This window comes from Castor canadensis, chromosome 10 (genome assembly GCF_047511655.1).
Source record: "Castor canadensis chromosome 10, mCasCan1.hap1v2, whole genome shotgun sequence".
Lineage (NCBI taxonomy): Eukaryota > Metazoa > Chordata > Mammalia > Rodentia > Castoridae > Castor > Castor canadensis.
Window position 1 is genome coordinate 10,377,860 of NC_133395.1, and position 21,278 is coordinate 10,399,137.

The 21,278-nt window shown below is 36.9% G+C and overlaps 1 protein-coding gene across 6 annotated transcripts in view; it reads left to right on the forward strand.

Moving 5' to 3' along the window:
- Nalcn (sodium leak channel, non-selective) overlaps positions 1–21,278 on the forward strand; it is a 305,907-nt gene that overhangs the window by 107,058 nt on the left and 177,571 nt on the right. For all 6 annotated transcript variants that reach the window (XM_074043034.1, XM_074043036.1, XM_074043032.1 and 3 more), the window contains 3 exons: positions 2,763–2,905; positions 3,014–3,118; positions 10,383–10,469. In XM_074043034.1, the coding sequence (XP_073899135.1) occupies positions 2,763–2,905; positions 3,014–3,118; positions 10,383–10,469 (335 nt within the window). The remainder of the gene's footprint in view (positions 1–2,762; positions 2,906–3,013; positions 3,119–10,382; positions 10,470–21,278) is intronic.

The window sequence follows — 21,278 nt, forward strand, 5'->3', positions numbered from 1 at the left end:
GAGCTGCACTGTGGGTTCCTACTTCTTTCTCTTTTTCCCTTTGTGGAAATAGGAAAAGAAGAGTGAAATCTTCAAGATTACATATTGCACCTTCAATTTTTTTCCTTAATTCCAAATAAAATCTTCCCTATAGATGTAATAAAGAAAGAGCTAGGCAAGTGGAGGGAGGATAACTTTCAATATTCCTCTCAGATTTAATCTTATATTGACAATCCCCATATTTTACCTAAAAGTATTCAATTGGTGAAGCTGTTAAACTTTAATGGTGACTCGTAATGGCAGTTCTGCATACACTTTTCTGTTTTTATGCAATAAGTAGAAGAAAATAAGGGACATAAATTATTTCTTTTATGCTAAAATTGTCTTTCATATTCAGTCCACAAAAGTAGAAGTGTTGTACATTTGCAGTAAAATGAATCTTTAATGGAAACAGTCACCTCTGCTTTCCATTGGCATTTTATTATTTATATGTACTGTTTTTCTCTGAACCCTTGTTTTAAAAGCCATCTTCTTGTGTGAGTTCCCTGATACGCTACAAACTTAGCCTTAGTCCTTTAGGAAATAATTAACTTCATCCAAATAATAAGAATCAAAAATATTCCCCTCTTAAAACCCAAGTCTCAAGCAAGAGAAAATACAGTGTGTTTAAAAAAAAAAATCTGAGATGCGTAAGCTAATAAGTGGGTTCAGTTTCTGGTTCTGTCTTTTTTCTGCCTTGAGCACCTTCATCAACCAGTGATCTTCACCTTCCTTCTCTGTGAAATTTGATTGAGAATATCTGTCCTCATCCCCACCTCATCACCTACACCTACCTAATGAGAGCTAGCCTTAGCTAAACATGCTTTACAAATACCAACTGTTATGGCAATGACTTACCAATGTACAAACTATTTTTAAGATGAGAGACTTGTACATGGAAGCTCGAAAGTTTGTCTCATAGAAGTAAATCAAATTGCTTGGAAAGTATGTGGGGATGGTTAATGAGTACAGAGGTGGAATCAGGTAGCAGCAAACTTCTAATGTTCTAAACTTCTAATGTACAGTGGGATAACTATGGTTGAAAACAACTAATTCCATATTTCAAAGTAGATAATAGAGAAGATTCTGAATGCTAACTTAGGTGATGGATATGCTAATTACACAATGTATACATGTATTGAGATATCAAACTATACTCCGTAAATGTGTACAAGTATGTTATCTTCATTAAAAATAAAAATACATTTTATAAAACAGAAAAGAGTCAATGCATATAGAAGTTATATTCTACATAAAGTATGTTATACGCATTAATGCATAATAGGCCTTCACTAAACAGGGCATGTTTTCCTTCTTTCTCTCAGCTTTGCTTTCAAGCCTCTTCATTTTTCACTATCTGCATCTGCAGCGTGTTTCCTGCAGGCATCCCTACTTTGTTTCTGTGTGCCTTGATGTTCCTTGATGCTAACCCTTCTTCCTGCGCTCACAGGCCAAGAGACAATGAGGCCCACTGCAAGAGCAACCCCCTTCTTAGTTTAGGCATTTGGTCATATGCACTGAAATTGTACACGTCTGTGTGTTTAGAAGATTTGTGGGTGGACATTGGCTTATAGTTTGCAATAATGTAACAGATTCATTGAGGTCAGCTATTTACCAGTTTTATGAATAACAAAACAAATTATATTTTAGAGACAACTTTAAGTTGATAATATATATTTATTTGTAAGATTTCTCATAAATGTTCAAGGCATTGAGTAAAATTTTCCATTTTATAATAAAAATGATACCTGAAATGTCCTAACCACTTGCCATAAGCCAAGACTTTACAGGACTTGTCATTTAATCCTCACAGCACGAGGGGCGCTGTACAAGGAGGCAATCAGGAGGCAGGATGTCCTCACAGATGTATCAGACTTTGTTCCAGAATGACTGGATTAATTCTAGCTGCCATAATCACTATTTTGTACCCTTGAACAAGTTGCTCAATTTTGACGTGCTTTAGTTTCCCTATCTCATAATGTTATAAGAATAAAATCTATTTTTTCCCTGCATGGCATTTTAGGAAAAAAAAATCTGTCCATGTATTTGAAACTTTATTTTTTTTCTTTATGTATCCACTCTTTATTTTTTATTATATTATCACTGCACTGGGGTACATTGTAACATTTACAAAAGTTCTTACATATCATAGTTGCATTTACACCCTCCCCCATCATTCTCCTCCTTCTTAGAAGAATTTTCAGTGAGAAAGTATTCCCTAAAGATTAAAAACACACTCTAATGATCTAGGTGCTTAGTAAGCATCATCAAATGGAGCTTAAGACAGCTCCATCACATTAATTTATGGATCCTGAGATACTTCAGTCCCCCAGTGAGAAAGTGATCCTAAATGCAACCCAGCTCTCAGGTTGATTTCATTTAGGCTAAAACTATCGAAGATGCTTTTCAACATACTCAAAGTTAAGCACCAAGTGCAAGCTTATAGGGTATGCATTCTTTTTAAAAAATCATACCTGTACTTTTCCTTGATGTGAGATGCACCTACAAGTAAGGATATACATAAAATTATTTTATTTCTAGAGAAATTACCCTTGCTTGAAGCCAGACTCAATTTTATCAAAATACTAAGAATCAAAACAATATAAAGTGTCTCGTGTGATTTTAATCTCTTTAGGGAAGAGCTTTTGTTATTGAGAAAATGAGCATGGACAAATATCGTTTCTCTGAAAACTCTTTTCCTCTTTCCAAAGCCAACCATAACTTGATCTGGTCCCTCTTGACAGGCACCAGTATATTCACTGTGTACGAGGCTGCCTCTCAAGAAGGGTGGGTGTTCCTCATGTACAGAGCAATTGACAGCTTTCCCCGCTGGCGGTCCTACTTCTACTTCATCACTTTGATTTTCTTCCTTGCCTGGCTCGTTAAGGTACTGGAAAAATTGTACTAATGACGTCTGCATTTTGCGATGGTTCTACATGTCTTTTGTTTCCTCATTCCCAGTGTTGGGTAACTGTGGTATGTCGTTTTCTTTCAGAATGTGTTTATTGCTGTCATCATTGAAACCTTTGCAGAAATCAGAGTCCAGTTTCAACAAATGTGGGGATCGAGAAGTAGCACAACTTCCACAGCCACCACACAGGTAGCGTAGTGTGGAGATGTTGTTATGTTCCATGCGCACATACACAGATCCCCACCCCCATATCTGGGGGAGCACGAGGAAGCTCTGGTATAACACATTTCTGCAACCTGACAGGGAGCTCCTGGAAAACACAGGTGCAGTTGTGCAGAACAACCAAACCAGACTTACTCTGTGGTGGGATGAGAGCATCTGTATTTTTAACAGTTCTATGGGTGGTTTTGATACAAAGCTAACCACATTCATTATGAATGTTATAATTTGATTCTGATTTCACAAGTCCTCAAAGGGCTTGCAGAGCAAGTACAGCAACTATGAAATCTCCCCTTTTCTTTATTCGTGTAATTGCAAGCCTATATAATGGTCCTTAGGTACAGGATTAGAATTTAAGGAGTGAAAAATACATTTTATTCAGAACCAATCATGGTACAAAAAGCCCCCAACCCAAACCTCTAATTTTTGAGGAATCACTACATATTCAGAAGGGTTTACATAAACTCCTAAGAAATTAGAGGTAGCCCAGAACACGACTGAAAGCAGCAGAGCGGTTACTTATACAGGAGGGTGGTTCAGATCCCATGTCTTTGTTTTTAGCTTGGTTTTATTTTGTGTTTGCTTTTGTGATGGACAGAAACAGAAAGGGTAGGTTCATGTATCTTCTAGTACGAATTCTTATAAAAGGAGAAAAAAAGAAAAATTCCAGCATCAAAAGTAAAGTGATTTAGTATCCTACAACTATTATTTTAATATTAATTCTAAAAGAAATGTAAATTTGTAAATACTTGAGTAGGTTTATTGTGACAAAATTATCTGTGAAAGGGTCAAGGTACAAATTTTACTTTGAAAATCTTCACATTTAACTTTTAAAAATAACATACTCTTGTGCAATTAAACATAGGAATATCTAGGGAAAGCCTTATGATGCTGATGCATCTTTTTGAAGAAGTTCGAATTCTCCAGCCAGTTCAATACAGATGAAACAGTGCTAATCTTATTCAATTATGACAAACAACTATTCGAACTTCCATGAAAGATTTTTTTTAACACTCTCTAGATTGTGTCCTGGATGCCATGCAGGAAAACCTTCAAGGAAGCCACCCCATCAAGTTACTTCTGCTCTCATTATTTTTGGCCAACCATGAGGAATAATAAATTTTCTAGTCCATCCTGAGGTTGACAGGCTCTTGAAGGATGTGTTTTCTGTTACAGACATTGAGACTAAAAGGAACATAGGACTGTGAACTCAGCACTTAACTCACATGCAGTGCTCCAGGGAGATGCCCTAAAAAGTCTTTAAATAGGGTTCTATTTTGTTTATTGAGTAACTCTGATGGATAAAATCACAGCTGGAAAAAACAATGTTTGGAAGCCCCACCAACTCAGCTAGCAGTTATTGTGGAAAATGAAATGTGAAGACTTTAAACAAAGTTGTACAAAATTATTTTGATGCAAAATTGCACTTAATCAGGAGGCATAAATCAGTAATTCAGAGGGAATGCATCTAGATGTTGAACAAAAGTAATCACACAAAGAATTGTGGAAAACCTTCATTAAGAAAAATGCTGTGACTGAGGTCCCTGTTGCTAAGCGACCAAGCTCGGCAGGCAGCCTCTTGGTGCAACACCACTTAGGCAGCCTAGCAACAGGCCTCAGGCCCCACCCACCTTTAATGGCCACTGTCAAGAGGCCCCAGATGCTTTTATGTATATAGAAGGGAGCGATATCATTTGCTGTCATTCTGTTGCATTTGTAAAATCTGACCAAACTCTGTGGACAAGGACTTCTCTTTAAGTACTTTAAAACACTAAGCTCTAAGTTTCTAATTCTACAAAACAGAGTCTAAGAAAATAAAATAATGACAGCTATTGTAGTGTAAAGCACAGTTTTTCAGACATGAAGTCCATTCTTGCTTTTCTCTAGTATATCAAAAATGCTCAGTTTGTATGCTTTTCTCACCAAAGGACTAAAGAGGTCCTGGGCACACTGGATTTGTCTATTTCTCTAAGTCTGTAGACTTACCATGACAGCCATGTGTGTAGAAACACACAGAGAGAAAGAGAGAGAGAGAGAAAGAGGGGGGGAGAGGGAACCTGACTCTAACATGGACCATTCACGGGTAAAAGGCAATCAGTGATGAGAACTTTTTCTTTAAAATATCAAAGCAACTGTTTTCAACTGAATGGTCAACCACCATCGTGTGCCTCTGAGTTCAGCACAGAAGTAAATTAAAGAAAAATGAATGCCAAAGATCCTGTGAAGACCGTAATACAATACATCACAGAAAAACAAAGAGAAAATGATGTGTAGAAGCCCTCAGATTCATATTTTTGAGTTAGCCAGCACTCTGAGGGAGCTTGTGACTTTGACACTCGTACAATTCCTAGATGTAGATAACGTCACATTATCAATGACAGATTAAGTTATAGGTCAAGAGATTCATACCCTGATGACCTAGTGACCACAAAGATGGCTCACAATAGGAATGGTCAAGCCACAGTTTTTAGAACTGTGACCCCAGCACTGGATGTTAGGACATGCAGATGTGCTGGTAGGCAAATTCCTGATCATAGTATCTCTAATCCATACCTTCACTCTGATTTTTTGACGCCTCACTTTAGACACCTGCCATCAGTCCTGAGACCCCACTGGCTCAAGCTACAGACAGCCTATTCCAGCTTTTCCCAGAGTAGAACTAAAAGAACTGCTAAACTTTAGGGACACCCAAGACTACTTTCCTGTCATGCATAGTGATAGAAGACACAGGGCAGGCTCTGTCAGTCAATGAACACCTAACTTTTATAAACAAGCATACTCCAGTGGGGTCCTGTTGGAGGTTTGATAAATAAATGTTCTGCATATAAAGAGAGCAATAACTTCTGCATTTGTTATCTTTGATTAAGCACTCTCACTGGAGTGTGTTTTCTGGATTATTAATGCAGAAAAATTCATAAGAACAATAAGAGTAGAAATGATGAAGAAACAGGAAGTTTTCCTTTGCAGTTCCATCTATAGTCTCAGAATATGCCTACAGTAATCTTTTATAAATGTGCAGTGCTCAGTGGAAAAGCACAAAGGCACAGATGAAAAGACATGAGCAAAAATGGAAAGAATTTCTCCACCAAAAAGAAAATAAATAAAAGACTTTATACAACTTAATGCTCAATAATAGTACTTTAGGAAAAATCTGTTTACTGTGTTCCAAGGCCGTTAGTTTCCACATGAAAATACACCATTCAAAATATGTGAGAAAGCAATTTAATGAATGCAGTTCAGGGATGGGCTGTTCCAGTGTGGTGCCACAGTGAGCCCCTTCCAGTAAGAAGCCTTGGAAGGAAAAGTGAATGCATTCGTCATAGGAACCATATGTGAGAATTAAATTTAGTGAGACTGAGTCATTAAATGTATTATTTAATAATGAAATCAGGCCAGATGTCCACTCTCATTATTTTCTTTAATAACTGTTACCTATTTTTAAATAATTGATTTTGAAAGAATTTAAAGAACATAAGAATTTCAAAATAAACATTAAATTTTCTCCACATTGTGTGTGTGTGTGTGTCTGTGTGTGTGTCTGTGTCTGTGTCTGTGTCTGTGTTGGGTTTGGAATTTCAATTCAGCTTTAGTGATTCCCCCTCCCATGATTCCTTCTCTCACCATCTCCCAATATATAACCTGATGATAATGGTGAGGTTTTTGCCTGTAAGAACCAAAAGCATTCTTAACTATTTTATAAACCAAGTTACCTTTTACAAAACTCTACCAGTTGCAAGCTGACAAACCTGAGATAATTCTTAAGGCTAAAATCTCCATGATTCCCAAGTGATTATACTAAAAGGAGGGCGCTCATGTAAATCCTTCATGTTCTGATGGGTGACAGTCCACTAATTCATAACATCTCATCAAAATCACTAACATACATTGAAAGTGGCACTGAGCATGGTGCAATAATTTTACAACCTGTCTTATTTAATTTTCACAATAATATTATCATACCCATTGACTTATAACCTGGGACTCAAAACCAGGTTGCTCAACTGCAAGAGCTTTCTGTTTTATTCATTGTGAGGGCCTACCCACATTTTAATTTAGCCATTTCAAGCCCTATCAGTCCTACAGTGTCTTTGCTCTAGCCATATGCTAAATTTCTCTTAAGAAGACAGTACTTACTGTTGTCTGAGAGGGATATTTTTGTATATTGGTATTAAGAATATAAATTAAGAAGTATATTCTGCAATATATATCAAAGGGCTAAAAAAGTATATGTACCATTAGATCAAGTGATTCCACTTCTAGGAATTTGTCCTAAGAATTTTCAGTAACAGTTAAAGATTTATATTTGAAAATGTTTAGGAAGTATAATGATAAATAAAATTGAAAACAATCTGAATCTCTAGTATTAACTTGTTATTGATTATAAGTTATGAAACTGCTTTAAATACAAACCATTTACATAATGGTTGAGTTTTATTGACATGAAAATTTGCTGACAACATATTAGTACAAAAAATCTCTTGTGGATGTGTGTTTATGGAGTATGTATGTGTATATGTGTATATAAAATACTTGTAAGTTTAAAATGTTAGTGGAGATGAGTTAAAATTTTTTTTATTTCTCATCCACATTGTCGAGGTCTTTAGCAGTAAATATCTTTAATGATATAACAAGAAGGGAAAAGTTAAGGTAATTAAAACAGAGGAAATCACTGAATATTCTATCTAAGCCACTGGCTGCAAGGGTCCAAATGCTCAAAATAAGCAACTTAGGTCAGATGGATTTGTGGTCTCTCTCAAGGAAAGTCAAAAGAAGGCATTTGGGGTTGGAATGGTGGTCCACATTGCCAGGGAGCCAGGCTCCTTGCACCTTTCTGTTCCACCTTGCATAGACTCCTTTCTCAAAGTAACCCTGTGGGCTATGATACCTGGTGTAGCTGGAACTCTCACATCTGATTCCAAACAGCAGAAAGGAGGAGATTTTTTTACTGTCATCCTATAAGCTAATATGTGGTTCAAGACAAGCTTCAGGAAAGAACAAGAATTACTTTTTGGGTTTTTTTTTTTTTTTTTGAAGGCTTAGTGCTCCCATAAAAACTCTCTGACTTGGAAAGCATGGAGAACAGAAGAACCACTGCCAGTTCCCACCATATGCTTCTCAAGGAATTAAGTCTCTGAGGACTCCTGACTTCTGCTAGCCAGCCCACCTTCTATCTCAGACTTACTGATCCACGAACCGACCTAAATATTTTGTAAACCAGGAACTGAGAGAAATTGTGTGATTTTCCTTTACTTTAGTTGGTAAAAAGGAGTGACCTCCAGAGAACTGTTTTACTGACAGTTAAATTGATTCATTTGATTTTGGTCTGCTGGAAAAATAATTTAATAGAGAAAATTATTCTTCTATGACCATCAAAGCAAATATAAGCCCCAGGAATGCTTTGTGCTGTGACAAGACAGTACAGGATGTATCAACAGAATGTTCCCAACTAGTGACTGACAGGGGTGGCTTTGTCTTTTGTCTTTAAAAGGAGAATCTCAGAATTCTGACAGGGGCTTTAAAAGGCATTGTAAGCAGGTATGCATTTCCATCCATGTCTGTATTCTCAGAATGAGCCCATTTGCAAAGGATGAGCTTGATTCTACCACCAAGAATAGTCTTTTAAATTCATTCTAAAGGGAAACTGACCTTGCAAATGGGCAAAGGAGATAAATTATTTGCAGTGACAGGGTTGGTCAAAGAATCTTTGTGTAAATGTATACCACATAATTTTCATTTTATCCAGTTATGTTTTCTTTTGTTTTGTTTGTGGTGGGACTGGGGTTTGAGTCAGGATTTCATGCTTGCAAAGAAGGCACTCTACTGCTTGAGCCACACTTCCAGTCCTTTTTTTTTTTATTTAAAAAAAGTATAAGATCTGTGAGTTTTGTCTCTCACTACCTCACTTATTATATAGAGGACAAGTTTCCTTTCTGGAAATGATCTACTGTTTCTCTGTTCAAGAATTTGAAATTATGATTATAAATCCTAGATAATGTCCCAGGCACCATCCCATTCAGATTTCCATCAATAATTGGCCTCTCAATACAAGATCAGACTAACACTAGGGTATAGATAAGGATGGCAAAGTAATGTTTATGTGTACAAAACAGAGATGACCGGCAAGAATGAAACAGTGGATTCTTGAAGTTAATGTCTTTACTCAGAAAAACTTAAAACTTTTTTTCACCCTATCCCATGACAGCCATCACTCCCCCACACAAATAAATGCATACACCCACAAGCACACACATACACACATATATACACATGCACACACACATAATGCACCAACACATACACACCTATGCACACACATATCACAACAAATGCATACATATACATTTGCACACAAGCACACACACATCAAAAACATGCACACTCTGGGAGACATGCACACACATAAACACACACACACACACTCCTCAGAAATCTTGAAGAAAATATGCTAGTGGGAAAATTCTAATAAGTAGGAAATGTCTTCCAACTGGGTATAATATTGGTGGATAGGTAATTTTTGTTGTAGTGGAATATGCAGTAAAATAATCACCTAGCTATTCAAGGCAGTGGATTTCAGATTTTAGAAGGTTTGTGGTGTCTTGAATTTTATAATTTACATCTTCTAAGCCAAAATAAACTACTTTTCCCTTCATAAATATATACATGAAATTTCTGTTGAGCAGATTGGTTGTGGCCTAGTTAAAATAAGTGCTCAAGGTCAATAAGGTAATATGTCAGTGTCCCACCATTAAAGTAACACAGCCAATTTCCCATGCCATACACATCTTCTGGTATTACTGGTCTGAGAATGGTTGTTAATTAGCTTAGTGAGAGCTACAGAAAGAAAAAGTCTACCTATGCTAAAAATGCAAAAGACACAATGAGTTAGAATTCTAATGTGCATTTTCTCTCAGATGTCATAAATGATAATCACTGTAATGGGGGTAAAATACTAAAGCATTTCTCTTGTAAAGTCTGTGTAAGGTAGATGTTACCTGTCACATAACAAGTACTCAATACATGCAAGTTATTGTCATTGCTCTTATGATTATGATGATTCACTTAAGTTTTCAGTGTTAAAATGAACATAATTGAAGTGATTCATGTTCCAAATATAAATCCATAAAAAGACAAATTCTTGATAACGTAAAAAATATAGAAAGCTGGAGACATAGGGAAAGAGTTTTTGATGCTCCATGTTAAATGACTCTGACTCATCTCCCTCTTTGTCTTGAAGATGTTTCATGAAGATGCTGCTGGTGGTTGGCAGCTGGTAGCTGTGGATGTCAACAAGCCCCAGGGACGCGCCCCAGCCTGCCTGCAGGTGCAGTACAAAGCCCTTTTTAAGAATCACCCAGCAAGATCTTTGACTTTTATTTTGTACAAGGAAATCCACAGCCTCCAAGCACTAGATTTGCCCAGATTTGTGGTTGAGAAGCCAGGGACAGGTTTTTTTTTTTTTTAACTCCAGGACCTGGAATTCCTTTAATGCCCTGTAAGGAATTTGTTAAATTTGATGAGTGAATGCACATAGACTAGAGAATTTCAGCAGTTCAGATCAATGAAAAATTTTGTTGCTGTATTAAATCTTATAAAAATATTCTTCTAGAAGACATGAATTATTTGGAGGTGACAGGCATGGTCCCATTGCACTCCATATGTTACTGACTACCTGGAGAGGAAATATGTTATTCCCTAGTCAGATACTCTGCATTTGTAAGCTCCAAAATAACATGATGTCCGGGTGCTTCCTCAGGGAAGCACACCTGCAGCAAGCATGAGGCAATGAATTTCAAGGAGCCTGAGAGGCCCCAAGAATCCCGGCAAGACTCAAATGAGAAGCTGGGACCTCAGGTCTCTACCAATGAATTTTTTGGATTCATCAGTCTGCTCTGGGCACTTCACAAGGCCTAATAAATCCTTTCATCTGTTCTTTGATGGACCAGATTCACATCTCCAGATACCAGTGACTCATTCAAAACACAATGATAATTTGATATACACACATACTGTGAAACAGTTACCACAACCAAGCTAATTAACACATGCATCACCTCACATAGTTGCCTTTACCGTGTGTGTGTGTGTGTGTGTGTGTGTGTGTACAAAACAGTATTTTTTTTTCTTCTTTTTTTTATATTTTTGTTGTGCTGGGTTGGGGTAAATTGGGGTATTTACAAAAGTTCTTACAATGTATCAAATATATCCTACTTTAATTCACCCCCTCCACCACTCTCCTTCATGCCCTTTCCCCCATTCCTGGAACAGTTTCAACAGGTGTCATTTTTGCATTTACATGCATGTGTATACATTACTTGCACCATATTCACCCTCCTACCCTTTGGCCCGCCACCTCCTCTTCTCCTTCCTACCCTTTTTCCCCTCCCCCTGGTGCCAACACCATTCCCCTTTAGGCCCTCCTATTCTCTGATTTTGTAGAAGAAAATACATAAAAGATAAGAAAATAATGGCAATTTTGCTAGTTTGAGATTCTTGTGTTAGTATTATTAACCATGGTCACCATTTTGCATGTTAGATCCCCACAACTTAGTCATCTTGTAGCTGAAATTCTGTACCTTTTGACTAAATTCTCCACTGTTGTCCCTACACACACACACACACACACACACACGCACACGCACACACATAGACACGCGCTCGCACACACATATACACACACACGTTCAGCCCCTGGCTACCATCATTCTACTCTCTGCTTCTACGTGTTTGACGTTTCTTGATTCTGTATATGAATGAGTCTTTTTTGTCCTGTGTCTCGTCCTTAGAATTCATCCACATTGCTATAAATGGCAGGATTTCGTTATGTTTTGTAGTTGGATAACATTCATCAAGTGTATGTAACACATTTTCTTTTACCAAATACATAACTCACTATTGCAAACTATACTTCCCCTTCTTTGCTGTACAATACTAGAACTGCTTTTTCCTACCTGATTGGATTTTTGTGTCCATTACCCAATCCCCATTGCCACTAGCCTTCCTAGTCTCTAGAGACCATTGTTCTTTCTACTTCTATGAAATCAACTCTTTCAGCTTTCACGTAGGAATGAGGTCGTGTGATATGACTTGTACTTCATAATGTCCTACAGCTCCATCCATGTTCTCACAAATAATGGGATTTCACTCTTTTGTGACTCAGTATTGTTCCTGTTATGCATCTATGTATTTTCTTCATTAATTCATCAGTGGACTCTTTGTTTGATTCTATATCTTAGCGATCATGAGTAATGCTGTAGTAAACATGGGACTGGAGGTATCTCTGATCCACTCATTTCATCTGCTTTGGATATGACACTTCATCAGCTCATAGCTTCATTTTTAAGCTTTTTAAAGAATCGCATAGTGTTTTCCCTAATCAACTTATGTTCTCACCAGTAGTGTACAAGGGTTCGCTTTTTTCCACATTTTCCCCAACATTTATCTTTTGTCTTTTTTGATAACACCCATTCTAACAAGTGTAAGACAATATATAATTGTGGTTTTAATTTGAAATTCCTTTATGGTAATAATGTAGGCACCTTTTTGTGCCACTTCTTTTTATTTTTAAATAAAGCAAAATGTAACTATGTTCTTGTTATTAAAAGTTATCTGTAGAAAGACATAAACAGGAAGATTTGTTCTTCCAGCATATTTTCCCTCAGTCCTCTTCTGGAGGTCAATACTGAGTTAATTCTTCCCAGACTCCTGAATTTGCTGCCACATTCCACCTATTGACATTGTCACCGTTTCGCTTCCCACAACCCTTCTCTCCACTCATGCTTCAGAACTCAGCTCAGTCATATTTCCTATCAGGAAGTCTTTCTTGATCTAAAAAATAATAGGTCAGAGACCTCAGGTACATGTCTCCATATCCTTCTATATTCTTCTTTTGTGTTTATTATAATTTTAGTCTAACAAATTAATGGTTTAATTAATGATTTCCTGTGTAGTTCTCCAACCAAAAGAAACTCCATGACAGTAGAGGCCACACCAGCAATGGTCACTAATGACACTATGTCCCAGATATGGTAGATGCTCCATGTATGTTTGGCTGATTGAAAGAGTGATGCAGCCTGTGACCTTGTGAAAGTGCTTGTTTGATTTCTCACTGAGAAGCTGCTCTATTTGTCTTCCTGATCCTGTCCCCAGGAACCAGAAATTGAATGCATTGTGGTAATAATGACCACTCCAATGAGAAGCATTTATTTCTGAGTGCACATCATTGAGATCAAAACCAAGCAGTGCATTAGAGTATGTTTCTAGAAAGTACTTCTAAAAAAGTCATATGGCTTTGGATAACTTTGGATGGTTTTGTCAACAGCTAAAAGATGGTGTCAGGGCCCTGACAGGGAATAACTCTTCTTTTTCAGAACACTTTTCTTCAGCATGTGAAGTAAATATGTCTGTGTTTAGAAATATGGTGTTAGGAATGGCATGGTTGAAAGGAACCCAAACCAATTCTATCTTGACAAAATGATAGCTTATTGGCATGAGATGTTTGAATAGCTATAATTAAATTCAGTATGTAATTTTTCAGTTGAAGTTAATTAGAAAAATGAGGAGTCAACAATATCTGAGAGATGACAGAGTCTCTGGTTGACTATTGTTGCTTTTGTCCTTAGAATGGAACTTTTTTCTGACCCAAGGTTTAATTTTCCATGAAAATCCCCGTATCCTACTCCTCTTGTAAATCAGAAAGATGTCTCAACATAATGCTCTAATTTTCACTTAGTGATTGTTGGCTTGAGCTAAATGGTAACTGCCACATTTACCTGAAAATAAATTCTTAATTTTGCTTCAGTCTTCCAACTTGCTATATTTTCTCTACAGACTGGAACAAGTGTTTTATTTACCATGGGTTCATACATTTACCTTCCACAGAGTAGAAGAATATTTATCTTGATCTATGATCCTATGGTGAGAAAATAAGTAATAAATTCACAAATATTTAAGAGTAGAAAACATGCACAAGTGCTTGAAAAAGAGAGCACTTTGTATACAGAACACAGTGAGAAGTGGACTCATGTCTTTGTAGAAGACACATTGTTCTGGCCAGATTTCTCATTGGTAGTACCTGCTGAACTCTAGGGTGCATTTATTTCATTGACCCATGAAATATGTTAGAATAATGTGATGTTAGATCACAGAGATGGTATAATAATAACCAGTGTACAAATTTAATGATTTATTATAAAATGTTCTTTCCATACAATTTTACATTTTTAAATTTCTAAGTTTTAAATTCATAACTCAGCATAAAAATCATCACTCTCTTTCAGGCTAATCACTCTGGGTTTGCTAACCTTCTTCTTTAGTATTATCATATTTTTTTACTTTCTTTTCAGCTTTCTGTGTTCTTGTCTAGTTTATTGGTTTGAACATCTGTTTTGTCCACCAATTATAAGTAATTAGGTAATTTAATAACATATGATTGATATGGCTTAATCTTCCCTACCCCTGTTAACTTAAATACATGATATAATTGATGCTTCTGTGATACTGTGTTTGTAATAGTTCTTTCTCTCTCTCTCATAAATCAGTAAATTTTTTAGAATTGTATATTCCAATGAGCAGTGATTAAGACAAATAATAGCGACTCTATTTTGTTCCCCTATATTCCTATATGTACACATACATATTTTACCTTGTATCAAATATTCCAACTATTATAGTATTTCTGCTCCCTCTTTCATATTGGCTGTGGAGATATTCAAATGAATTAGGGAATGTTGTGATTCACAGAACAATAGGCTATACAGAGCTATTTGCAGAGGAAAAAATAGACACTTCTCATCTTCCATTTAAAGCTATGCAAATTCATTCTGTGTTCTGAGACACAAATCATAATTACAATCATAACCACAATTGTAATTGTAACAGAGTCATATGCAGGCCTGCTAGGAAAGGACTTGGCTTGGTGCCCTTAGAGTAGTCTTTTCTGTTTCTATTATAAGTAAGCAACATGTGCTCATACATCCAGTTGCAAAACCTCAGTTCAGAGCAGGAAAATGAACGAGCATCATTGTTGACCTGGGTGGGTATATGTTGTGAGCTATCTAACGACACATTTTTAGATAATCAATTTAATATTATGTTCATTTTGCTAAGCCATTACTCATATTTATCCAATTATTAATGAAATGCATACCATGTTACATAAGTCTAAATTTAATATGATACTTAGTCATGGTAAACATATCAATTCCTAGTAAATTCATTTATGAATTAAGAACAAACAAGCAAATGCCCTGTAGTCCATGAAATACTCTCTCCCCTGTCCTGACTAAAATGTCTTTCGGGTTCTATCTCCTCTCCCCTGTGCACTGATGATCTGCTTACCACCTAAGGTCCCCTCTTCCTGTCTTTGGTTCATAGTATAGTTACAAAATGGCTAGTAGTAAAAGGAAACTTTCACTAGGAACCTGGATAAGTCAAATCTCATAGCTGCTTTCTCTTCCTTTTTGTACTACAACTGTTTCCAGCACACATCTCCTAACATTCCCTCTTTTGCCTCCCATCCTTACCTCTCCAGCCTCCTCATTGAATGAAGTAGTATCCAGTACAGCATCTTCCTTGAGGCAGGATAACCCGTGCTTTCACAGCCTCCTGGAGAAGAAGCTCAGGGCAGACATATTTCAGCTACTTATTGATGTTATGACCTTGGATATGATTATGCAAAATGAGGGCAATAAGACCTCTTTCCTGGATTTGAGAGAATTAACTGAGTTTTTCTGTTTCAGTTAAGAAATGATAAGTTGCAAGGAATAGATCACGTACTCATAAAGAGCATTGTTGCTGGTGTAATCCAGCCCCGCAACCCACCAGTTGACTATTCTTTCTGTGCCTTTCTCTCGATTTGGGCCATGTGATTTTCCACTTTTGTTTCTATATGTAGATCTGTCCCTTCTCTCTCATCTTGAACAATCTATCTTCACTCTAATTCTTGTGTATCACCCAAGCATGGCTGATTGTCACTGAGTTTGGTGACATCCTAGCCAAAGCTCTGAAGAGACTCACCAGAAATCTTCCCAAAATGAAGATGAACTGGAGGAAGAGTTTCACAGTAGGAAACTAAAAATGGGAGACATAGGTTAGAAGCAGCAGGTCATGAGCATAGAGATGGAAGTAGCAGGGCCGTTTAGGAAAGCATAGTTGTCTTTCAGTATCAGTGGGGCATTGGTTCCAGACATGTCCTTATGTATCTCCAAATCTGTGGATGCTCAAGTTTCTTATAGAAAATACAGTATTTGCATGTAACCTATGCATGTCCTCCTATACTTTAAATCATTGCTAGGTGACTTATTAATCATTAGTGCAATGTAAATACTATATAAATAGTTGCCATACTATCGTATTTAGGGAATAATGACCAGGAAAAAAAGTCTATACATGTTCAGTACAGATGCAATTATTTTTCAAGTCTTTCCCATTTGCATTGGACTTAATGCACAAATGCAGGACCCATGTACAAAAAAAGCCAACCATATTGTACTACAACATAAACCCAAAGTAGTATGAAATCTCCTTTCTTAATTTTGTCTAATAACCTTGGCCTCATCTCTGTCTGCTGGAGCCACTACTCAGTCACCCTGATTAGTGTTGTAGAACAACTAGAGAAGAGATGTAGGTCTTTAATCACATTCAGTAGGAAGGCTTGACCTCAGTAGGTATAAATCAAGCATAGCTTTCTTTATCAAACACTTTCAAGTCTTACAGTATGTGAGTAGTATATTGGGGCTAACAAGACTATTACTGACCTAAATCTCAAGTCATCCTGTGTATGGAAGTTTCTTTAGGGAAATAGCACATAGTTTCCAACACCTACAAGTAAACAATTTATAAATTGATGCAATTTCAGAATATATTAGCTCATTCCCTTACATTTAAAAATGTAGTATAAAATAATTTAGAAATACATATGAAGAACATTTATGCATCTGCCATTATCAAAAACATCAGCTGATATTTATTGACCACTGACAATGTCAGGTACAGAATTTTGTAGATAATTGTTTTTTAATGCTCATAAGTGTAGGTACTAATATGAGCTCTGTTTTACAGATAAGAGGTGTAGGCACAGAGAACAAAAGTAACTTGATGAGGATCATGTAGCTAGTTAGGGACTGGAAATTTCACCTCAGGTAGTCTAACCTCTATTACTAACCACTTCACTTTCATCATTGTGTATTACCCTACTATAAAAAATATGACTATTTATTCATCTGTTCTCTAGTTGATGGACATGGAGGGGTTTTTTTCATTGCTTTGCTATGGCAGACATTCTAGGATCCTGCTTCTCTGTGCCTCTTTGTACACAAGTGGGAGAATTGTTCTAGCACATGTGGCTGGAAGAGCAAGAGCTGAGTTAAAGGGATGAACATCCTCAGCTTTATAGGATATTGCTAAATGGCTTCTGGATGACTATCCCATATTTTATGGCTCCTAGCTTCTTTTATGAATTCTCATTGTTTCCCATTAATGTCCACAATTGCTCTCAGATTTTTACACTTGCTGGCATAAGATGATATCTCTTAATATTATATTCCCATTTCTCTAATTACAACCTATAAATGTTGATCTTTTTTGACATATTCATAGGCCACTTATGAAAGGCTGAAGATTCTTTAGCAATCTGTAGATTGCTTATTTACATCATTTGCCCACTTATCTGCTTGCTATTCTAAATGATTTTCAGAAATTTTGTATATTTCTAAAGAGCAGATTGCCTCTATTTAAGTAAAAAGACATTGGGATATCAGATACAAAGACAAATCCAACATTTTAATGCTTGACACATGAATGCACATTTTCACCTCTACCATCTTTAGACAGTAGACCATTCTTTCATGTGATATTACTGAACCATTTAGAAAGTTTCTTGAGTATATGCTTAAGTGTGGGTCTCAAAAAATGAAAAGTTATAATTGATTCTTTTAGCATCAAACCAACCTGCCAGGTAGCTATTTAAATACTGTTTTCATGTAAGGAACACCTGCTTGAAAGGGTCACTCTAATGTATGATAAATAAAGCTCGATTCAATAAGAATCTCGTTCATCAGCTGCTGCTGTGACAAGCCACTTTCCCCCTGCCTCTCAGATAGTTTTCATCCTTGACAGTTTGACAGATGTGGCTGCACACTTCAAGCCATCTTCTAACAAGTACATACCCAGCCATCTATTATCATAAAGAAAGACTCTGACAAGAAAATGAAAGTATACCTGAGACCCAGTGTGCTCCTGTTCAGTTTCTCTCTGGTAACATCCCATGGTGCACTTCCTTCTGTAAAGAACAGAGGTAATAGGCTCCTTTCATAAGTAGGTCAAATTGTGGCATGATTATTACTGTAGTGTTTTAATGTTTTTTGGGAAAATTTCCATTGAAGGTGAAGATCAGGAGGAGGTAGACTTAGTGATATGTATATTCCAAGTGATGAAGTGACATCCCAGGCACTTTCTTAAAATGTCTGTTTTCCTAATGAATGTTCTCACAGACTGGCAGAACATTTCAAGAATTGATAGAGTCATGAAAATTTAGGTACCATCCACAACCTACCCCTTCTATTCTCATGGACGAGTATGAAAGCCAATGTAGCCCAACTAAGACAATGTAACCAAGAGTTACACTGTAGGAACAACTTGCTTAATCTCTCTGAACCTCAGTCTCCTTATCTGAAAAGCAGGGATAGGAGTATCATCTGAGTTTTGGGTTTTTTGACTTTTGCTTTTGTTTTTGTTTTTGTTTTTTGATAGCAAGTTGCTTCTGTATTTCCTTTTTTTTTTGTTTGTTTGTTTTCAATTTTTTCTTCTTCCTTTTATTTTATCGTTTTTACATTTACTTACATGTGTACACATTGTTTAAGTTTTTTGAGTATGAGAATTGATGCACATAAAATACCCAACACAGACTATGGGAAGTAGTAGGACACTCAGTCTGGAGAAACAACTGTCATAGTTATTAGCACACAAACCCCCTTCCCCACCTCAGGAAGTCAGCTTCCAGAATGTCTGCTCCCACACATACCTGCAATCCAGTGACTCTCAGTTTCTAATTCCAGTCCTGTTTTTTCCCTCTGGGTCTTAGAAGTACATAGCTTTCCCTTTTTTTCAACATTTAGTTTTTTTTAATATATATTTATTTAAATTGACAGGTAAATTGTCTTTGCCACATACAGCATGTCGCCTTTAACACAAATACCTTGTGAAATGGTCAAATCCAGCTACTTAGCATACACACTTGTATACAAACACTCACCCTCTCAGTTTCTGATACCAGAACACAAAGCAACTGGCTTGGAAGAAAACCATGAGAGAGAAAGTAAATAAAAATGGCGCACTTTGATTTCTCCCTTTTCCTAGATGCAGGGGACATGAGAAAAAATTAGAAAAGAACTAATGTTTTGAGCTGTATTATTATCCATGTCCAGCAAAATAAACCAGGTCAACACTTCGTTGCTTAAAAGCCATTTTTGTTCCTAATTCTTTCAAATGTCAATAACGAAGTCTGTAGGGACATTGAGCTCTTAATCCTTAAATTACAGTTGAGCTAATTGAAAGGGTTTTGTACAGTTCTTCATTTTTTTTCTCCTTTATCTCACTAATCCATAAATGTCTGGCCACAAAGTGTGAAGAACAAGGTAATATTAAGCAGTGTTCTGTGAAGTGGTTTAAATTGTCAGTGTCTATTGTGGCATTGGACACAAGCTGTCCTAAATTGAAACTTTCCTAAACAAAGTACACGATGGAACTTTGACATGATTTTATTGGATAGGTAATAGGAAAAGTTGCATTTTAAAGGTTCTTTACTTATGTACCAGATCACTGCAGTCTCAATGAGTCTCTCAGTGCCCAGAAATGGCATTGATGTGTTTCTAAGTGCTTAGCAGGGCATCCTATTGATGCACGTGCTGTGGCCATATGGGTCATGATGAGTCTCTGAATAGGCCACTAGGAATAACCAGACTGAGCACCTCTAATAGCCCAAGGGTCATTATTTTTTACTAGAACATGAGTTTCCCAATACCCAGAGCACACCCCTACTCCATGGAGGTGCCAGAAGAGCTGTGGAAGCTGGCTGATTAATAGCCAAATGAAGCAGGGGTCTGAGCCATGCTGGCTTCTAACACAAATGCTAAGTTTTGCTCATGAATTTGTGGATTAGCTAAATGACCTTGCCAGTCTCAGCCAATCTCACCTGATCACAGCATAGCTCACTTAGACATCTGTGGGCAGTCACTCATCCACTTGCATCTCTGTACCTGGTCTTGGCAGCTGATCAAATGAGGTGAAGAAGGTGTTAGGGCCCAGAGCTTCTGTGCAGTATGTTAGACTGGACATCAATATTGAGGCTCAGGTTTTGGGAGCAGCAATAGTTAGGTCCTGACACTCAAGTACTTCCCAATTCTCTGCTTGATTCCATTCTGCTATTACCTCCCTGACCAAAACAAGTCACATGGCAGAATCTAGAGTCAGTGTGGAAGATACTGCCAAGGCTCAGATACAGGGAGAAGGGTTCAATTAAAGGCCACCAGCCTCTTTCACACAGACTGAAAGAAACTTGAAAATCACTGGCTTAATAGAATAATCAGCCCAGCTTAGCAGCTTTTCCATTCCACTGGGCATGTATTTCTTCTTATTAAAACCTACTTTGTGTTGTAGAATCATGAGCTAATGGTGGAAGTATATTAGAAATAATAAATATTCATGGGTCAATTTTTAATTTAATATCTATCTAACCTTATTTTGCCAGGGTGTTGTGAAAACTACACTAAAGCTGTACTCAGGCAAGAGATAAAAGGACCATATGAAATTCCTCTTTCTCTTACTACAATTTGATTTATAAATGTTCAGGATTCACTTATGCAGCTTTCTGTCCCAAGAAAAAGAGAAAACTACTGCTAAGGTGTGATAGCTGATAGGGTATCTACAGTATCACAGACTCCCAGTGCCCCTGTGGGGAGTCACTAGTTTGTCCCGCTCTATCTTGGCTTTCTAAGGACAGCAGGTAGAAAAGGCAGAGTTTCCAAAGGCATTCACTGCTCTGTTTTCAGTATTGATGTAAATACATTACCTCTTTAACAAAATTCCTTATGTTGGACAGAATCACTTTGGATATTGATTATAGAAATGATGGTCA